The sequence below is a fragment of the Nomascus leucogenys genome, chromosome 18 (assembly GCF_006542625.1).
Source record: "Nomascus leucogenys isolate Asia chromosome 18, Asia_NLE_v1, whole genome shotgun sequence".
In the NCBI taxonomy this organism is placed as follows: Eukaryota; Metazoa; Chordata; class Mammalia; order Primates; family Hylobatidae; genus Nomascus; species Nomascus leucogenys.
Window position 1 is genome coordinate 29,997,977 of NC_044398.1, and position 18,233 is coordinate 30,016,209.

The 18,233-nt window shown below is 39.5% G+C and overlaps 2 protein-coding genes across 5 annotated transcripts in view; one reads left to right on the plus strand and one right to left on the minus strand.

Moving 5' to 3' along the window:
* The window catches only part of DYDC1 (DPY30 domain containing 1), a 20,229-nt gene continuing 1,996 nt past the window's right edge, over positions 1-18,233 (minus strand). The window contains exons 2-8 of one of the 4 annotated variants that reach the window (XM_030798247.1): positions 17,755-17,852; positions 16,404-16,559; positions 15,855-15,956; positions 6,241-6,333; positions 2,933-2,989; positions 2,308-2,412; positions 1-84 (exon numbers count right to left, since the gene is read on the minus strand). In XM_030798247.1, coding sequence (XP_030654107.1) covers positions 55-84; positions 2,308-2,412; positions 2,933-2,989; positions 6,241-6,333; positions 15,855-15,956; positions 16,404-16,550 — 534 coding nt within the window. In that variant the 5' untranslated portion in view covers positions 16,551-16,559; positions 17,755-17,852 and the 3' untranslated portion in view covers positions 1-54. Of the gene's footprint in view, positions 85-2,307; positions 2,413-2,932; positions 2,990-6,240; positions 6,334-15,854; positions 15,957-16,403; positions 16,560-17,754; positions 17,878-18,233 lie in introns of those variants that run through there. The other 3 variants (XM_003274514.3, XM_004091168.2, XM_030798248.1) reach the window with 3 other exon arrangements.
* DYDC2 (DPY30 domain containing 2) overlaps positions 8,733-18,233 on the plus strand; it is a 23,879-nt gene continuing 14,378 nt past the window's right edge. Inside the window, exon 1 of the mRNA XM_003274498.3 lies at positions 8,733-8,797. Coding sequence (XP_003274546.3) covers positions 8,765-8,797 — 33 coding nt within the window. The 5' untranslated portion in view covers positions 8,733-8,764. The remainder of the gene's footprint in view (positions 8,798-18,233) is intronic.

Genomic DNA, 18,233 nt, shown 5'->3' on the forward strand with positions numbered 1-18,233 from the left:
TGATTTGAAATTTGAAACAAACAAAAACATTTATTGCTCTTAGGTTGGTTGGTCCTACAAATCTTGATCAATGTTTAATGCAACCTAAAAGCAAAACAAAAAGTAAATATGCCTTAATACAATTAGAACTGCGAAAAGGCACAAGCCAAAGAAATAAAGTTTAGGTAACTTCTATGTGACTACATGAATGAAACTTTTTGGGAGTTTCAGATGATTTCAAATGATACTCAAATTGAATATAACCATAAATTATGTTCTCAAAGTAGTTATTGTTCCATCCTTTCTTCTACTTCTCTTACTATGCATTCTCATCCTTCTTGTAGGCTCCTCTTCCTGTGGCCATCCCTTCAATGTTGGAATTGCTAATGGTTCCTCCCTGAGCCCCCAGGCCTTCACACACTGCACACTCTCCTAGGTACCTTACTCACTCCCCTTGCTCCATTCAGCACATATGCCCATGACTGCTGAATTTATGTTTCTGGCCTGGGCCCCTTCCTAACATCAGCTGTTCTTGGCTGTTTTCACCTGCATATCTCAGAGCCACCTAAGAGTCAACATCTCTGCAACTGAAGCCATCATTTTTTAAAAACCTGCTTCCTCTTACGTTCATCAACTCATCAAATGTTAACACTCTTAACTCAGTAGCCCAAGGAAGACATTTAGGCTTCATCCTGACCCTGCCCCACACTGATCCTGTAAGCCAATCTTAAATCCACTCAGTTCCCTCCGTCTCTGCTGTCTAACCCTAGTCATCTTACATCTGGATCAGTGCAATAACTTCCTAAGTGGTCTCCCTTTTTCCACTCCTGCTCCACACCAATCCTCTCTCCACCTTATAAAAACACAGATTGACTCTTTAAGTCCTTTCAATAACTCCTACTGCACTTAAGTCCAAAATCCCTAAGGCAACATACAAGGCCCAGTGTGCTCTGCCTTTATCCACCTCTCCAGCTTAAAATCACACCATTTTCCTAGCTCCACGCACCTTAGCCATTAATACTGGATGACTTCAGTCCCTTGAAAGCATTTTGCCGTCTCTATCCTCTGGGCTTATCTCAGTATAATTCCTTGAACTTCACCTCCTCAGGAAGACTTGTCCAGCCCAGGTCAGGTCTCTCCCTACTCTGTCCCTCAAAGAACCTTCCCCATTGGCCCATGGCCCCCAAGGGCAGAAGCCCAATCCATTTTGTTCATTGGCATTTTCTAGCTCCCTGCATAGTGCCAAATCATAGCTGACATTTAATAAAACTTTAAACAATTAGCACTGAGGCTGTGCAGCTCCACTTTCTGAACAGCTCTTGAAAATAACATTTACTTCAGGCCATCAACATCTTGTCCCCTAGATTACTACCTCCTAAGCCATCTCCTGACACCTACTTCTCCATTTTCTTCCCCACACTGTTACCAGATGGTCTTTGCAAAATTAAGTTCTCATCATATGAGTCTCCACTGCCTTCAGGATAAAATCTAAGCCTCTGAACAGAAATGACAAGTGCTCTCATGGTCTGGCTCCTGCTTTCTCCCTGGCCTCAGCTCTCACCCCTCCCTGCCTCACTCTCTCTACACGCTCTCCTATCTGGGTCTTCACACCTTCCGTGCTCTCTGCCTGGAGCACTATCCTCGGCCTCCCATGCCACCAGTGAGTAGCAAATCATTAGCTTCCTTCCCTGACTGAGGTTCCTCAACTGTGCTGGCTGTCCCCCCTTGTCAGTGTACACCAATTAAAGTGACCAAAATGTACCCTTCTTCCAGGACAGTCCTGGCTTACATCTGCTGATCTGGCTCTCATTCTCAAAAGCATACTGGTTTAGACAATAAATTATGCTAACCATGACTATTAAATGCTCATCTAATTGTCTGTTTCTCCACTGACAATAAACTCCACAAGGTCAAAGCCATCTGCCTTATTCACTACAGCATCAGTGCCTGGCATATGGAAGATGTGGTATGTTTGTTAAGGCATTCATTTGGTTCCAGGGTTTGCTACTGAGAACAAAAATCGTGCCCCCCACACCAAATTTAAAGATTATATATTTCACAAAATGATTTTAAAACATATTTTGAAGAGGTTTTGAGGTCACAGATACAGAGATACAGATAAGCCAGTGACACACTTCACAAAAGGGCAGAATGCCAATTAGGAATATAATCCCCAACCAGGGAACTGATTTTCTTTCTCTGAAGCAAAAGGCCCATTTGCCAACCAATCCTGGCATAGCCTCATTTTCTCTAGGCTTTACCTAAGTAAAAAAAAATCAAAAATAAAAACAAAAAAGAGTTTTTTTTACAAAACACACTGATACTGACATCAGAAAACATTGGTTCATCAAGTTCTTCCACTCTGCTCAAGTTAGGTGCTCCATAACGATCGCTGATTTCAGCTAGTGTTTTGCCTGAGTCTAGTGTTGCTTCCTACAATCAAAAAATTGATTTTTACTTTTAAATGATTTCAAAATTAATACATTACTTTTATTTCAATTTTGATTAAAAATTTTCTGATTTATAACATCAAAATTCAACATTAATTAGTGGAATTAACCAATTTCTGTTAATGACAAGAGAATTCTGGTAATGAATTGAGTATCCTGAATGTAAAGCTAGAATTCTGGTAATAAATGCTAAAACTTTTTTTAAAAAACCTGCAGAAATTTAAAATAATTGTAAGTAATTATGTGGTAAATAGCTTCAATATGTCAAGAAAGCCTAGTTTTTTAAAATCCAAACAAAAACTGAATGTCCAATTTTTACCTATTGTGAGATTTTGCTTCAAAGCACATTATTTGTGACTTGTTATTACCAGAAAATATATGTGGACTATCAGTTTTGATAATATACTTGCTAAAAATTTAGCTACTTATGCATCAAAATTAAGCTTTACATTCTAGGATACTCAATTCGTTTCACGTAACATAGAATGACTTTTTCTTCTCACCTCTGAATGTAGAGTATCTTCACTCCTAACTAGATTTTCCATATTCATTCTCATCTCCTATAATATATAAAAATTAAGAAAATACTTTGAATATACTTCATTTTGATTTCATGTGTAATTTTTGGCATTTTTACTTTTTTACTATGTCATTTTTACATTTTACTATGATCGATTTAAAGCAAAAATGCTGTCACTCTGAAAGAGAATGATCTGATTACACATTACAAAACTGCAGATCACAGTCTTATTTAATACTGTATACTAATAGAAGGCAACCATGTTTTGTATATAATTAAATAAAACTTTTTTAAAAATGAAATGGACTGAAACATTCAAACTGAAGCCAAATTATCTGCCAATATAAAAAGTGACAAAATATCTGCCAAAATAAAAATTCTAATACAACCTTAGAACAAGAGATTTTAAAGAGAAACTACACTTAAGTAGAGTTTTGCACATACTGAGAAAGAAGTAAACACTTCTACAGGAACTAATCTGGCCCAACGCACAAGTCCTCCCACAGGACCTGAGCAATGCCGTCTTTAATACTCTGAGCACTGCAGTAGGAATACACTGCCCAATAAGGGAGGCCTCTTTCTGAATGTGAAAACATTCTTCTAGTCAGCCAAACCTTGCTAGGCCATCTACCTTTTCATTCTAAAGCAGCAGGGTGGCCTAACTGACCCTGAGCTGATTCATTTCGGCTGCTAGAAAACCAGTGATTTCTTGATCATACATATGGTTACCCTAATGATAGGGACATAAACAGCACTGTTTTCCCAAGACCACTCCATTTTCCTGGTAACTTCTTATCCAGCATCCACAAGGCTATATGGGGAACATCCATATTCTTATAGGACTATGTTCCCCTGCCACAGAGATGGATATTTGACACAAACTAAGCCAGTCAGAATCCTCCTCCAAGATTCTTTTCTTAACTGAAACTAAAACAAGGCATCCATTCCTCTTAGATGGTAGAAGCCACAACATTCTAAGCCTCAGAAGCCATTAAGGCCCATGTTCCCTACCCATGTACAGCAAAGCAGCCCATAGTGAAAGAGTGAAACAAACAACCAGGGAGCAGCAGAGGGAAGAGCCCTGGTAGCATCTGATTCTCTTGCTCCCAAAGTCTGAAAGGCCCAGTGATACCAGAGTCCTTCACAGTTTATGTGTTAAACCCTTCCTTCCACCCAGAATCCTTCCAGCAAATTTCCCTTTGCACATGACAGTTTACATTCGAATCTGCAGCCATAAGAAGGCCAGGGGAAAGCACATGAGTGGACTCATCTCTGAGCAATGGGCGAGGGAGTGGTACTTTGCAGGGGAGTACCTATGCTATGGTGAGGGATGATAAGCCTATAGAAATAGGAATTACTAAAGTTATTCTGGCTGTGGTCACACAAGCTGATGATGCCTGGAGATAGTAAAATAACATGAGTGTGGCTCTCTGGAGCCACAAAATAGAGACCAATCCTTCCTATGGACTTTGAAGCATTTTAATGTAGCTATCAGGTCACTTTGATTAAAAAATACTTTAAATTCCTTTATTTTGATCACTGCCTTCTTGATATATTCCTGTATTTTCTCTTTCAGTTTAGATCCGTGAATCTTTTTCAAAATTTCTCTAATTTTTAATTTTTACTGATATATAATAGCTGTACATATTTACGATGTACATGTGATATTTTGATACAAGCATACAATATGTAATGATCAAATCAGGATATTTGAGATCTCCATCACCGTAAACATTATTTCTTTGTGAATCTTAAAGAGAAAGGGGATGCTTGTGTGTGTGTGTATACAGGCATATCCCTGTGCTCGCACTACACTCAGACACAGACAGCATCAGCATTTGTATTTTTTAAAATTATGTATAGGGCTTTTATCCTTTCACAAAAATCTCACTTTTTGATTTAATTCACCATTCATACTTTTTAAATATTGCTTTAATAAATGATTCGCTCATCTAAGCATCAATAAACATAATGAACATTGTCTATAAAACCTGCTTCTTTTTTCAGTTTTAATTATGGAATAAAAAGGGGGAGCAACATTTGATTAAGAGATAGTAGCTATAAACTCAGTCATCTAAAATATTGGTCTATATGACTCATAGCTTTTGGATGCAGGAAATATGGGTCAAACTAGAGAACTGACATGATACAGACACAACCAATGAAGATGGGCTTTCTTGAAATAAGTTATTGCAGGCTGGGTGCGGTGGCCCACATCTGTAATCCTAGCAATTTGGGAAGACAAGGTGGGCAGATTGCCTGAGCTCAGGAGTTCGAGATCAGCTTGGACAACATGGCGAAACCCCGTCTCTACTAAAAATACAAAAAATTAGCCAAGCATGGTTGTGTGTGCCTGTCATCCCAGCTACTCGGGAAGCTGAGGCATGAGAATTGCTTGAACCCGGGAGGTGGAAGTTGCAGTGGGCCGAGATCACGCCACTGCACTCCAGCCTGGGTGACAGAGCGAGACTCTGTCTCAAATAAAAAAAAAGAAAGAAAAAAGTTACTGCATAGTTTATTTTAATAAAAGGCATGAAAGTCCATGTATGAACATATTTTAAAATGTAAATTCTTGTTGTTAATACATTAACATAAAGACATATACTACTGCCTCCGAAATCAGAATACCCTCAATATTCAACATCAGCTACTGTAACTAGGAACAGCTAACTCTTGACTAAAATGTTGAGTGTATCACTATTAGAGAACCCTACTGCTCACAGAGAAGTTTCACAAACATGATTGTATCTGATTGTATAAGAATCCAGTGAGATGGCCAGGTGCGGTGGCTCACGCCTGTAATCCCAGCACTTTGGGAGGCCGAGGAGGGCAGATCACCTGAGGTCATGAGTTCAAGATCAACCTGACCAACATGGAGAAACCCTGTCTCTACTAAAAATACAAAATTAGCTGGGCGTGGTGGTGCATGCCTGTAATCCCAGCTACTCGGGAGGCTAAGGTAGGAGAATCGCTTGAACCCAGGAGGCCCAGGTTGCAGTGAGCCTACATTGCACCATTGCACTTCAGCCTGGGCAACAAGAGTGAGACTCCGTCTCAAAAAAAAAAAGATCCAGTGAGACATTGCTAATAGTATTATACTGCTAGCTCTAGTTTTGAAACAGGTAAACTGAGACTGAAAAAGGTTATGAGACTTGTTTAGCTTACACAGCTAATATGTAGCATGTCTGCAGACTACAAATCCCATGGTCCTTCTGCTAACAGCTGAAATAAACAGTTTGAAGATTCTAGAGAGTTTTAAATAAAACTGACATTTATAAAACTTCAAATTACCTTGTCTAATTGTTCTTGAGCTCTCTGTAGTTCTTGTATTCTCTGCCTCTCCTTTTCTTGCATTTCCAACTCCAGCTGCAATGCCAGCTGTTGCTGAATATTCAGAAGTATGTCATATTACAGTTAGATTAATTGCAAGATAATTAAGTTTATACCCACCTTCATTTCAGAAACTTAAAATAAATGGTCACATCCAACCAATACTTTAGTTTCTACAAATGTTTCCTGAAGCATAAAATTTTTAAAAAAGATTTTAATCTTCCTTAATTGCAAATTATAGAAAGCACAATTTGTACAAAATTATTTTCTCTTTTCTTCTTAAAGTAATAAATGAGATTGCAATAATTTTCCAGATAAATTTCTTTAAGCATAGATGGGTCTTCAAATAGCCACACATTGGTTGTGGAAGAGTGTGTGAGAAACTCTTCAGAATATCATCTGATGGCTCACGCCTGTAATCCCAGCACTTTGGGAAGCCAAGGTAGGCAGATCATCTGAGGTCAGGAGTTTAGACCAGCCTGGCCAACATGGTGAAACCCTGTCTCTACTAAAAATACAAAAATTAGCTGGGCAGGGTGGCACACGCCTGTAATCTCAGCTACTCGGGAGGCTGAGGCAGGAGAATCGCTTGAACCTGGGAGGTGGAGGTTGCAGTGAGCCAAGATTGTGCCATTGCATTCCAGCCTAGGCAACAGAGTAAGACTCCCTCTCAAAAAAAAAAAAAAAAAAAAAAAAAAAAAAGAAAAGAAGAAAAAAGAATATCATCTGAAATAATGACTAAACAACAATATATTTGCTCCCAACTCAGCATATCTGACACACTAGAATAGGGTTCAGCAATAAAGCCTATGGGCCAAAGCCAACCCACCTCTTCTTTTTTATAGCTTACAAAGAAAGAATGGCTTTTACATTTTTAAATAGAAAAGGTTTAAAAGAAATAATATTTCATGACATAGGAAAACGGTATGAAATGTAAATTTCAGCATCCTTAAAGCTTTATTGAAACACAGCCATGCTAATTTGTTTACGTATTGTCTATGAGCGCTTTTGTGCTGCCATAGCAGAGTGTAGTAGTTGTAACAGAGACCACATGTGGTGCACTCACCACTTTGCCTGGCTGCCCAGCACACTACAAACCGCAGTAACATCATTGTAACAGCAGTGTTTGGAGTGCCATGGTATCACTATATTGTGACATTTTAAAAAATTATATCCATTATGTCAAAACAAGAAAGCCAGGGATGGGTGGCTCATTCCTGTAATCCCAGCTGCTCAGGAGTGAGGCAGGAGGATTACTTGAAGCCAGGAGTTCAAGACTAGCCTGGGCAGCATAGCGAGACCCCCATCTCTAAACAAAATTTTGAGAAAAAAAAAAGAAAAATAGTGAATTTTGAATGTCGCACTTTTAAGGCACACTAGAGCGTGTATTATTTTGTCATCAAATTAAATGGCATAATATGTTTCCTGCTATACAGTGCCACTCTACTAAAAGAATATCATAAATATCAACATTACCAGACTAAGCACTCATCACAATAGTCCCAGCTCACGGAGCACAAAGGTCAAAAAAATTAGAAAATTTAAAACAGAATTGGCTGGGCATGGTGGCTCACACCTGTAATCCCAGCACTTGGAAGGCCTGAGGTCAGGAGTTCAAGACAAGCCTGGCCAACATGGTGAAACCCCGTCTCTACTAAAAATACCAAAAAAAATTAGTCAGGCGTGGTAGCAGGTACCTGTAGTCTCAGCCACTTGGGAGGCTGAGGCAAGAGAATTGCTTGAATCGGGGAGGCAGAGGTTGCAGTGAGCTGAGATCGTGCCACTGCACTCTAGCCTGGGTGACAGAGCAAGACTCTGTCTTAAAAAAATAAAAATAACAAAAACAGAATTATCACAGCAGAATTTATTTACAAAAATTAAAAATGAAAATAAGTCTGCAACAAAAGTAGGGTTCCAAGAGGCTCATTTGTTATGAAAGCAAGGAAAGATATTTACCAATGGTGAGTGAATTAAAACATGTTTTATTTCAGTGGCCAAAAAAATGTGTCCAGGAAAAAACAAACTTGTCTAAGATTTTAGCCTTTTGGTGAGAACAGCTGCTCAGAGTTGACACTGGGAGCAACATCAATAGTCAACTAAAAACAAGGCACATGATTCTGAGTGGCTTTCCTTGGTTCCTGATAAGCAGACAGATGTTCCCGAAACTGCTCAGTTGTTGTTTATGGAAAGGGTCAATGCTGAGTTTGAAGTGACTGAAAAACCAAACCTCTATGAATAGTCTTTGATGTGGTTTGGCTGTGTCCCCATTCAAATCTCAACTTGAATTGTATCTCCCAGAATTCCCAAGTGTTGTGGGAGGGACCCAGGAGGTAACTGAATCATGGGAGCTGGTCTTCCCTGTGCTATTCTCACAATAGTGAATCAGTCTCATGAGATCTGATGGGTTTATCAGGGGTTTCCACTTTTGCTTCTTCCTCATTTTCTCTTGCTGCCACCATGTAAGAAGTGCCTTTCACCTCCCACCATGATTCTGAGACCTCCCCAGCAATGTGGAACTGTAAGTCCAATTAAACCTCTTTTTCTTCCCAGTGTTGGGTATGTCTTTATCAGCTGCTTGAAAACGGACTAATACAGTCTTCATGGAACAATTACAGGCAAGAGTATTTTCAAAGTCGTGTAGAAACACTGATTCAATACAACCTGCAGTGAAATCTGCTAAGATGTGTCATAGCTGACAGTGATAAAAATACGTGTGGAATAGAAAAAGGCTGAGCTGAACAAATTTACAAAGCTCATAAGAAAATAGAGTGTTTAAAGCTGGTAAGTGTTCATCATGTTACTCAACAGCAGCTACTCTGTGAAAATATTTGAATCTATGATGTGTTATTGATCCAGCAGCGTCAACAGTGACCTTCATTCACTCTTGTAAACTGGACCACCAGTTCTGTGAATTTTTGTCAGAAACAGAAGCTGAATATATCCTGATGTCCTACCACACAGCAATTCCATGGCTTAACAGTTATATTATGAATTTTTGAGCTCAGGGCCAAGATTTAACTTTTTATTGTGTAAATTCAAAGTGCATATAATGCTTTGATATAGATATACATAGTGAATGCTTACCACAGGTAAGCAACTTCAGTATCCATCATCTTAGACAGTTACTTTTGTATGGTAAGAGCACCTAAAATCTATTCTCTTAAAAAATTTCTAGTACACAATACAATCTTATTGGCTATCATCCTCATGCTGTACTTTAGATCTCTACATTTATTCATACTACACAATTGCAATTTTGTACATTTTGACCTACATCTCCTCATTCTTCTTCCAGGCCTACCCCCATTCCACCTCTTGGTAACCACTGTTCTATTCTCTCTTTTTATGTATTCAACTTTTTTTTTTTAAGATTTCCACATAGACAGCATGCGGTATTTTTCTTTTGATGGCTGGTTTATTTCACTTAACATCATGTCCTTCAGTTTCATCCATGTCATCACAAATGGCAGGATCTACTTCTTTCTTAAAGCTGAATAATATTCTTTTATATATACATATATGTGATACATATATGTGAGATATATATAGAAGATATACATGAGAAATACATCTTACTTTTTTTTGAGACAGGGTCTTGCTCTGTCACCCAGGTGGGAGTACAGTGGCGCTACCTCAACCTCCGGGGCTCAAGCAATCCTCCCACCTCAGCTTCCTGACTAGCTGGGACCACAGATGCCTGCCATCATCATCATGCCTGCATAATTTATAAATTTTTTCTAGAGATGAGGTCTCTCCATGTTGCCCAGGCTGGTCTCAAACTCCAGACCTCAAGTGATCCTCAGGCCTCGGCCTCCCAAAGTACTGGGATTACAGGTGTGAGCCACTGTGATCAGCTCACAATTTCTTTATCCAGTCATCCACTGACAGACATTTACGTTGTTTCCAAATCTTGGCTATTGTAAATAATGCTGCAATGGACATGGGAGTGCAGGTAATCTCTATGAGGTGCTGGTTTCATTTCCTTTGAATATATACTGAGAAGAGGAATTACTGGGTCATATGGTAGCTTTTAATTTTTTGAAATACACCCATACCGTTTTGCATAATAGCTGCACCAATTTGTATTCCCATCAACAGTGTAGAAGAGTTCACTTTTCTCCACACCCTCACCAATTCACCAATATGTGTCTCTTTCCTTTCTTTTTTTTTTTTGAGACGAAGTCTCGCTCTGTCACCCAGGCTGGAGTGCAGTGGCGTCATCTCAGCTCACTGCAAGCTCTACCTCCTGGGTTCACACCATTCTCCTGTCTTAGCCTCCTGAGTAGCTGGGACTACCGGCACCCGCCATCACACCCGGCTAATTTTTTGTATTTTCAGTAGAGATGGGGTTTCACTATGTTAGCTAGAATGGTCTCAATCTCCTGACCTTGTGATCCACCCGCCTTAGCCTCCCAAAGTGCTGGGATTACAGGCCTGAGCCACTGCACCCGGCCATGTCTCTTCCCTTTCTGATAACAGCCATCCTAGGCCGGGCACAGTGGCTCATGCCTGTAATCCTAACACTTTGGGAGGCCGAGGTGAGTGGATCACCTGAGGTCAGGAGTTCAAGACCAGCCTGGCCAACATGGTGAAACCCTGTCTCTACTAAAAATACAAAAAAAAAAAAAATTAGCCAGGTGTGGTGGCAGGTGCCTGTAATCCCAGCTACTCAGGAGGCTGAGGCAGGAGAATCATTTGAACCCAGGGAGCAGAGGTTGGAGTGAGCTAAGATCACGCCACTTCACTCCAGCCTGGGTGAAAGAGCGAGACTCTGTGTCCGAAAAAAAAAAAAAAGCAGCCATCCTAATAGGGGTAAGGTGGTATCTCATAGTGGTTTTGATTTGCACTTCCCTGATGACTAGCGGTGTTGAACATTACTTGTCACTTTTGATAATATACCTGTTGGCCACTTTTATATCTTCCTTGGAGAAATGTCTATTTAGGTCCTTTGCCCATTTTTTAATTGGCTTCTTTTTTTTTTTTTTTGCTATTAAGTTTGCATTCCTTATATATTTTGGAGATTAACTCCTTATCAGATCTTATCAGATATATGGTTCACAAATATCTTCTCCCAATCCATAGGCTGCCTTTTTGTTTTGCCGATTGTTTGCTGTGCAAAAGCATTTTAGTTTGACCTAGTCCCATTTGTTTAGGTTTGCTTTTATTGCCTGCGCTTCTGGTGTCATACCCAAAAAATCATTGCCAAGACCAATGTCAAGGAGCTTTTTCTATACTATGTTTTCTTCCGGGAGTTTTACAGTTTCAGGTCTTCCATTTAGGTCTTTAATCTATTTTGAACTGATTTTTGTGTATGGTGGAAGACAAGGATCCAGTTTCATTCGTTTGTATGTGGATATCTGGTTGTCCCAACACCGTTCATTGAAGAGACTATCCTTTTCCCTTTGTGTTTTCTTGCAGGGCTTGTCAAAAATTGGTTGACCGTATATACTTGGGCTTATTCCTGGGTTCTCTATTCTGTTCCACTGGTCTATGTGTCTGTTTTTATGCCAATACCATACTGTTGTAATTACTATGGCTTTGTAACATAATTCTGGATCAAGTAATTTGATACTTCCAACTTCTTTTTTCTTTCTTAGGATTGCTTTGGCTATTCAGGGTCTTTTGTACTTCCACACAAATTTTAGAATTGGGTTTTTCTGTTTCTGTGAAGACTGCCATTGGAATTTTGATAGGGATTGAGATGAATCTGCAGATTACTTTAGGTAGTATAGACATTTTAACAATACTAACTCTTCTGATATATGAACACAAGATATCTTTCCGTTTATTTGTGTCTTCCTCAATTTTTTGCATTAGTGTTTTAGAGTTTTCAAGGTATAGATGTTTCACTTCCTAGGTTATATTTATTCCTAAGTATATTATTCTTTTTGAAGCTATTATAAATAAGATTGTTTTCTTGGTTTTTTTTTTGAGTAAGTTATTGGTAAACAGGATTTAAATTTTTCTTAATGAGAAGAAATACTCCCAACCACTATTATCAAATATTAAATGGCTTTGGAAATTAGCTTTGGCTGCAGACTTGATAATGTTTCTTAATTCATTCTAAAATTACATGGCAAAACATCACTCATATGTAAAACTTACACTGCAGTAAACTCACTTCAACAACAACTCATGTTGTTTGAATCACAAGTAACGTAAAGCTGCTTTATACACTTCCAGTGCTGTCAAAACTAGAACAAGACATTAGATCTCCGTTCCCAAACAAATTGGCAGTGGATGTATTTTCCAACCTTGAACTACAATTCCAGAGTGTTGTAAGGCCTCAACGTTAAGTGCAAAGGAAATTTCCGTATTTCGAAATCCATTTAACTATGCAATTAAGAAGCTTCCATCAACCTTCAGTTGGAAGTGGCTATTCTACAAAGTAATGCATGCTAAAAGGCAAACAGCAAGAGAAAAACAGAATTCTAGAAATACCTTCTAAGGAATGAATATGCTCAATTTAAATTACACACACATAGACTGATAGTAACTTTTGACAGTAACTATGTAAAAAGACATTTTCAAGGATGAAATACATAAAACCTCATTACAGATCAGCATTAGCAGATAAACTTTTTTTTTTTTTTGAGGCGGAGTCTCACTCTGTGGCCCAGGCTGGACTGCAGTGGCACGATCTCGGCTCACTGCAAGCTCCGCCTCCTGGGTTTGCGCCATTCTTCCGCCTGTCTCCAGAATAGCTGGGACTACAGGCGCCTACCACCACCTCCGGCTAATTTTTTGTATTTTTAGTAGAGACGGGGTCTCACCGCGTTAGCCAGGATAGTCTCGATCTCCTGACCCTGTGATCCGCCTGCCTCAGCCTCCTAAAGTGCTGGGATTACAGGCGTGAGCCACCGCACCCAACCTGCAGATAAACATTTTTAAATAGATTTTGATGATAGACCATAATAACGCTGAACTTCAACCAAGTGAAATGTTATCTTTTAAAATTTTTTTTAAATTCTCAATAGTAAACCTAACAAAAAATTTATATTCAGTGATCATTATTTGAATTTCATCAATAAAAAATTTGCAAAAATTCATTTCCTCTCTTGGTATTCCTACATAATATCCCATAATGCCTTCATAATATCTTCACATTTGCCTCTTGGCCTGCAAAGCATAAAATATCTACTATCTGACAATGCATTCTAAAATAATAAACTTTTACAAGTAAAGATATAATAAAGTGATTGATATTTTATTTGCAAAAGGCTTTTAAAGGTAATTTCTTGGTATTCCTATATTATCACTACTAAGATAAAAGTGATGGGGTAGGTAGCTGAAATGCAGAAACAGTTTCAATCAACTTTCAGACATTGGTAGAGGAAGTTAAATAACTCCAATCTCTCAACAATAATGCAAAGTGTATTTGTTAAATAACAATCAGATTGATCAAAACAACCAGCTTTTTGACATTTTCAAGAAACTTCCAAAATCTAATCCCTTTCTTCACACATGAGCAAAACCACTCAAAGCCATTCAAATCAAAAAACAAAAAAGCTCTTACTTCAAAACTAAGCTCTTACATAGAAAATGGCAATAAAAATACTCCCCTGTTCACAAAAAACTAGGCTTGCGGAGAGTGCCTAAAATGTCAAGGAATTTCAAGTCAGCGGTACTGACTATGAGGACAACTGCTTTTGCAACCAGCGAGGAAATAACCAGAGTTCCCAACCTCCAGCTCACATGACTCAGAAGGCACCTAGAGGCCTCTCTGTTTTTCTTCATCTCAGCCACACTCTCTCAAGCCTTTCTCTGTTGATCCATCTCTCCTATTTCTGCATACCAATCCACTCCATTAACTGGCCATAACATCTCCTGTATAATATTATTTTTTCTTCCACCCTACTACAATACATAGGATTCAATGCACAGTGGATTAGTTCATACCAGTCAACATAATATGGCTAGAGAAACTCGTTATTGATAGTATTGCCAAATTATACATAAGTAGGATAAAGTAGGCGAGCCAAAGAGAGTTAAGTATCTCCCACTTACGATGTAATTGCCTAGGGGAAGGAGAACCGCTGGGAATTCTGTTATTTTTGATAGACAGGGACATATACCAGCTATAGGAGCTGTAAGAGGAAGGATGGCTCCTCATCCACAGTTGTGGCTGCTGCAGGAAGCACCTGGCCTGTTTGGATGACAGTTTGACACCCAACTCAACACTTTTTAATCTCCCCTCAAGAATAAGCCAATGACTGAAAATGAAGACTCAGAAGCAGTAGAGTTTTCAACAGCCCTATCCTTCTAAGAAGACTGCAGTTTTCTACCTCAATATCAGGGATAGGAGGTTAGTCAGAGAAGCTATTTGCCAGGTCTATGTTTTTCTTTCTATCCACATACTCAAATAATAGGCTTCTTTCCCCTTTTTAAATACGTAAATTTGAGTCAAGACTCTGGGGTTAAGTATTATCTGGTAGAACTATAGAAGTGGCTTAAATTTAGCTTAGAAGCTCTCTATAAATTAAATCAGTCCAGAAGCCACTCTGGAACTTTCCTCTCTCCAGCTTGTACTCCATGACCCATCCCTTCAACAATTCCCTTACCAATATGTTCGGCTCCCTAATCATGCTACCCCAATCCTGCTTCAATTAAAAGGTCTGCCTGCTCCACTTCTTCACTCAGACATCTGGGCCCAAGTGAAGAGAATCACATCATCACATAACCAAACCAAATGGCACGATTATCAGTGCTTGATCTTCAACTGTTACCAAGTAATGCTAAATTATATCCCTCAACTCTCTCTTCCATTCTCCAAAGCTGCCATTTCTAACTTCACCACTCTGCCCACACCTCCTACCTTACAACCTTGTTCTTAGCAGGTGAACATGGTGCCTACTTCATAAAAAAGACAGAAACAGTTGTACACAGAAGGTGCTTCCACCAACACCATTCTCTCCTCTTTCCCTTGATTATAATCAAAGAAGTGCCTTCTCCCTGCCTAACCCATGATCCAGGCCCATTTCCTCTCATCTCCATGGCGAGCTGACCCTACAAATCATCTACTCTATTTCCTAACATCACCCGCTCACTCCTCCACTACTGTGCTCTTAAATCAAAACAAACACAAAAACATTTCTCCTTGCTCTCAAAATCTCCTTGAAAGCATTGCCTACATTTTCCATCTCCCCTGCCTAAGTCCACCCACCCCCACCACTCCATCCACACTGTTCCCGCCAAATTACGGTGGCCTCTGATGAACACTTTTCCATTCAGCAATAGATATGGTTGACCACTCAGATCTCACCAAAACACTCTTTCCCTTTGCCTTCTGTGACAGCACACTCTGTATTTTCCTCTTACCTGGAGGTATGGCATCTTTTGTATCAGCAACAACAGTGTGGAAAGGAATGTGTATGTGTGTATACAAGAAGGCACTCAGGAAAACTCATGGCTGCTGCTTCTCCAGCAAAGAAGACACACACATCCATAAAGATGAAGATATTAGGAAGCCATATCTAAATAACTGGAGCTGGGAAGTTTATCAACATTTGGGCTGTGCCATGCTGAGGTTGGCATCGTTAATTCCAGTCCCCTCTGAACTCTTCTACTTGCCTCACCTGCTGAAGTAAGAGCTCCTCTGCTTTGAGCTTCTCCATCATTTCCTGCTCCATCAGAGCTAATTCTCTTTCACGCTCCAGCTGGGCCATTTCCTTTTGTCTCTAGCATTGTTTAAAAACAACAGCACACGACTTCTTAGTGAGAAAGCAATTTGTAAAAGCAATCTTGAAAGCACTTAATAGGGACAATTAGGGAAAGTGTTAAGCAAATTATAGCCCATCCCTTAGGAAACGATATAATAATTTGGGAAGATATTTTATCTGAATAATGAGCACAATATTAAAGTTATACATTGTATATGATCACAAGTACATAAACATAAATCTATAAATCTATAGAAAAAAGACTTCCCATGAAAGGAATTACCTAAAAATCTAAATAGAAGTCTTTGGGTAATGTTTTCTCCTTCCTGCTTTTCATGTTGTTCAAGTTTTTGTATAATAAACATTATTTTATAACAGAAAAATAATAATGTTAAACTTTTTTAAAAGCAGACAAGTTGGACCAATTTTTTTTTTCTAATTTCCTAGAAGGAGATTCCTACTTACCAGTTGTTCCATGGTCACATTTTCCTTATACTTGTAAATCCACAATGCTAAATATTCTATTGGATCCACTGGGCGAACTCTTGCCACTTCTGCAAGACCTTGAGTTAAACATGCCCCGAGGTGCTTTTGAAGATATATTGACTCCATTTCTAATTCCTAAATAAAAACTCCTAAAAAGTAAGTGTTATTGCATTACTGCAGGATATTTTCAATAAAGTCACTATAAAACTAAAGTCCAGTGAGGTGAACAAAGCCTTACATACACCCTGCCCTCAGTCATGGACACCTCCCGTTGGGGGTGTCACAAGCAAGCTGGCCCCAGGCAACTTCTAATAGTTTTCAAAAGGGCTCCATGGAAGTCACTACAACTAACATGGTTTCAAAATCCTGAAGGACTCTCAAGTCCAAGAGTCAGAAAAAGATATTATCATTGATTTCAAGTTTACTTGATGCCAAGTAATGTGGGTCTCATTTAATCCTCACAACATACCTGAAAAATGGGTATCATCATCCCAGTGGGACGATGAGCAAGCCCAGGCACAGAGAGCATAAGTGCACAGTTCAGGATCACATAGCTGGCAGATGAAGGAGACAGGGTTTGTACCCACCTCTTGATTCCAAAACCCTCACCCTAAAGACTACACTAAAATGTTCCTCCTAAGCCATGAAAGCCATTTTTACAAAGCATCACAATAGTCCACCTTTTGAAAAAAAAATCCATAAATTTCCAAGGCCAAAGAATAAAAACTCAGCCTCCAAATAATAATGTATGAAGCTCCTCACAATCTGGCCCCAATTTTCTTTTCAAGTTCACCTCCAGACATCATCTCTCCTGGCCCCAGCACACCCCGGGCTCTAACTCCATGGACAGCCCGGCTAATTTTTTTTGTATTTTTAGTAGAGACGGGGTTTCACTGTGTTAGCCAGCATGGTCTCGATCTCCTGACCTCGTGATCCGCCCGCCTCGGCCTCCCAAAGTGCTGGGATTACAAGCGTGAGCCACCGCGCCTGGCCAACCAGATTGTTTTTAAAACAGAAAAGGAGAAATGCAGCAATCAATCTCTTTCAGGTGCTTTGGAAAAATTGATCACCCTCAGATTACCCTTAATATTTTAAGAAATCGTTAAGAAATCCAGACTCTTCTGAGAATCTGATGAAATGTAATCAATTGTTCAACAAATGTATAATGAATATTTGCCGGGCACGGTGGCTCACACCTGTAATCCTAGCACTTTGGGAGGCTGAGGTGGGTGGATCACCTGAGGTCAGGAGTTCGAGACCAGCCTGGCCATAATGGTGAAATGCTGTCTCTACTAAAAATACAAAATTAGCCCAGCGTGGTGGCACATACCTGTAATCCCAGCTACTTGGAAGGCTGAGGCAGGAGAATCACTTGAACCCAGGAGGCAGAGGTTGCAGTGAGCTGAGATTGTGCCATTGCACTCCAGCCTACACAACAAGAGCGAAACTTCGTCTAAAAAGTCAGGCACCATGATAGGTACTGGGAATACAAAACTATTGTGAATTGAATGTCTGTGTCCCTAAAAAATCCATATGTTGAAATCCTAACTCCCAATGTGATGGTATCAGGAGCCTTTGGGAAGTGATTAGATTATTAGTGTGGAGCCCTCACGCATGGGATTAATGCCCTTACAAAAAGAGACGGGAGAGCTTGCTCTCACTCTCTGCCATCTGAGAATAAAACTAGAAGACAGCCACCTGCACACCAGGCAGAGGGTCCTCACCAGACACCAGAAATGCCAATGCCTTGATTTTGGACTTTCCAGCCTCCAGAATGGTGAGAAATAAATATGTATTGTTTTTAAGCCA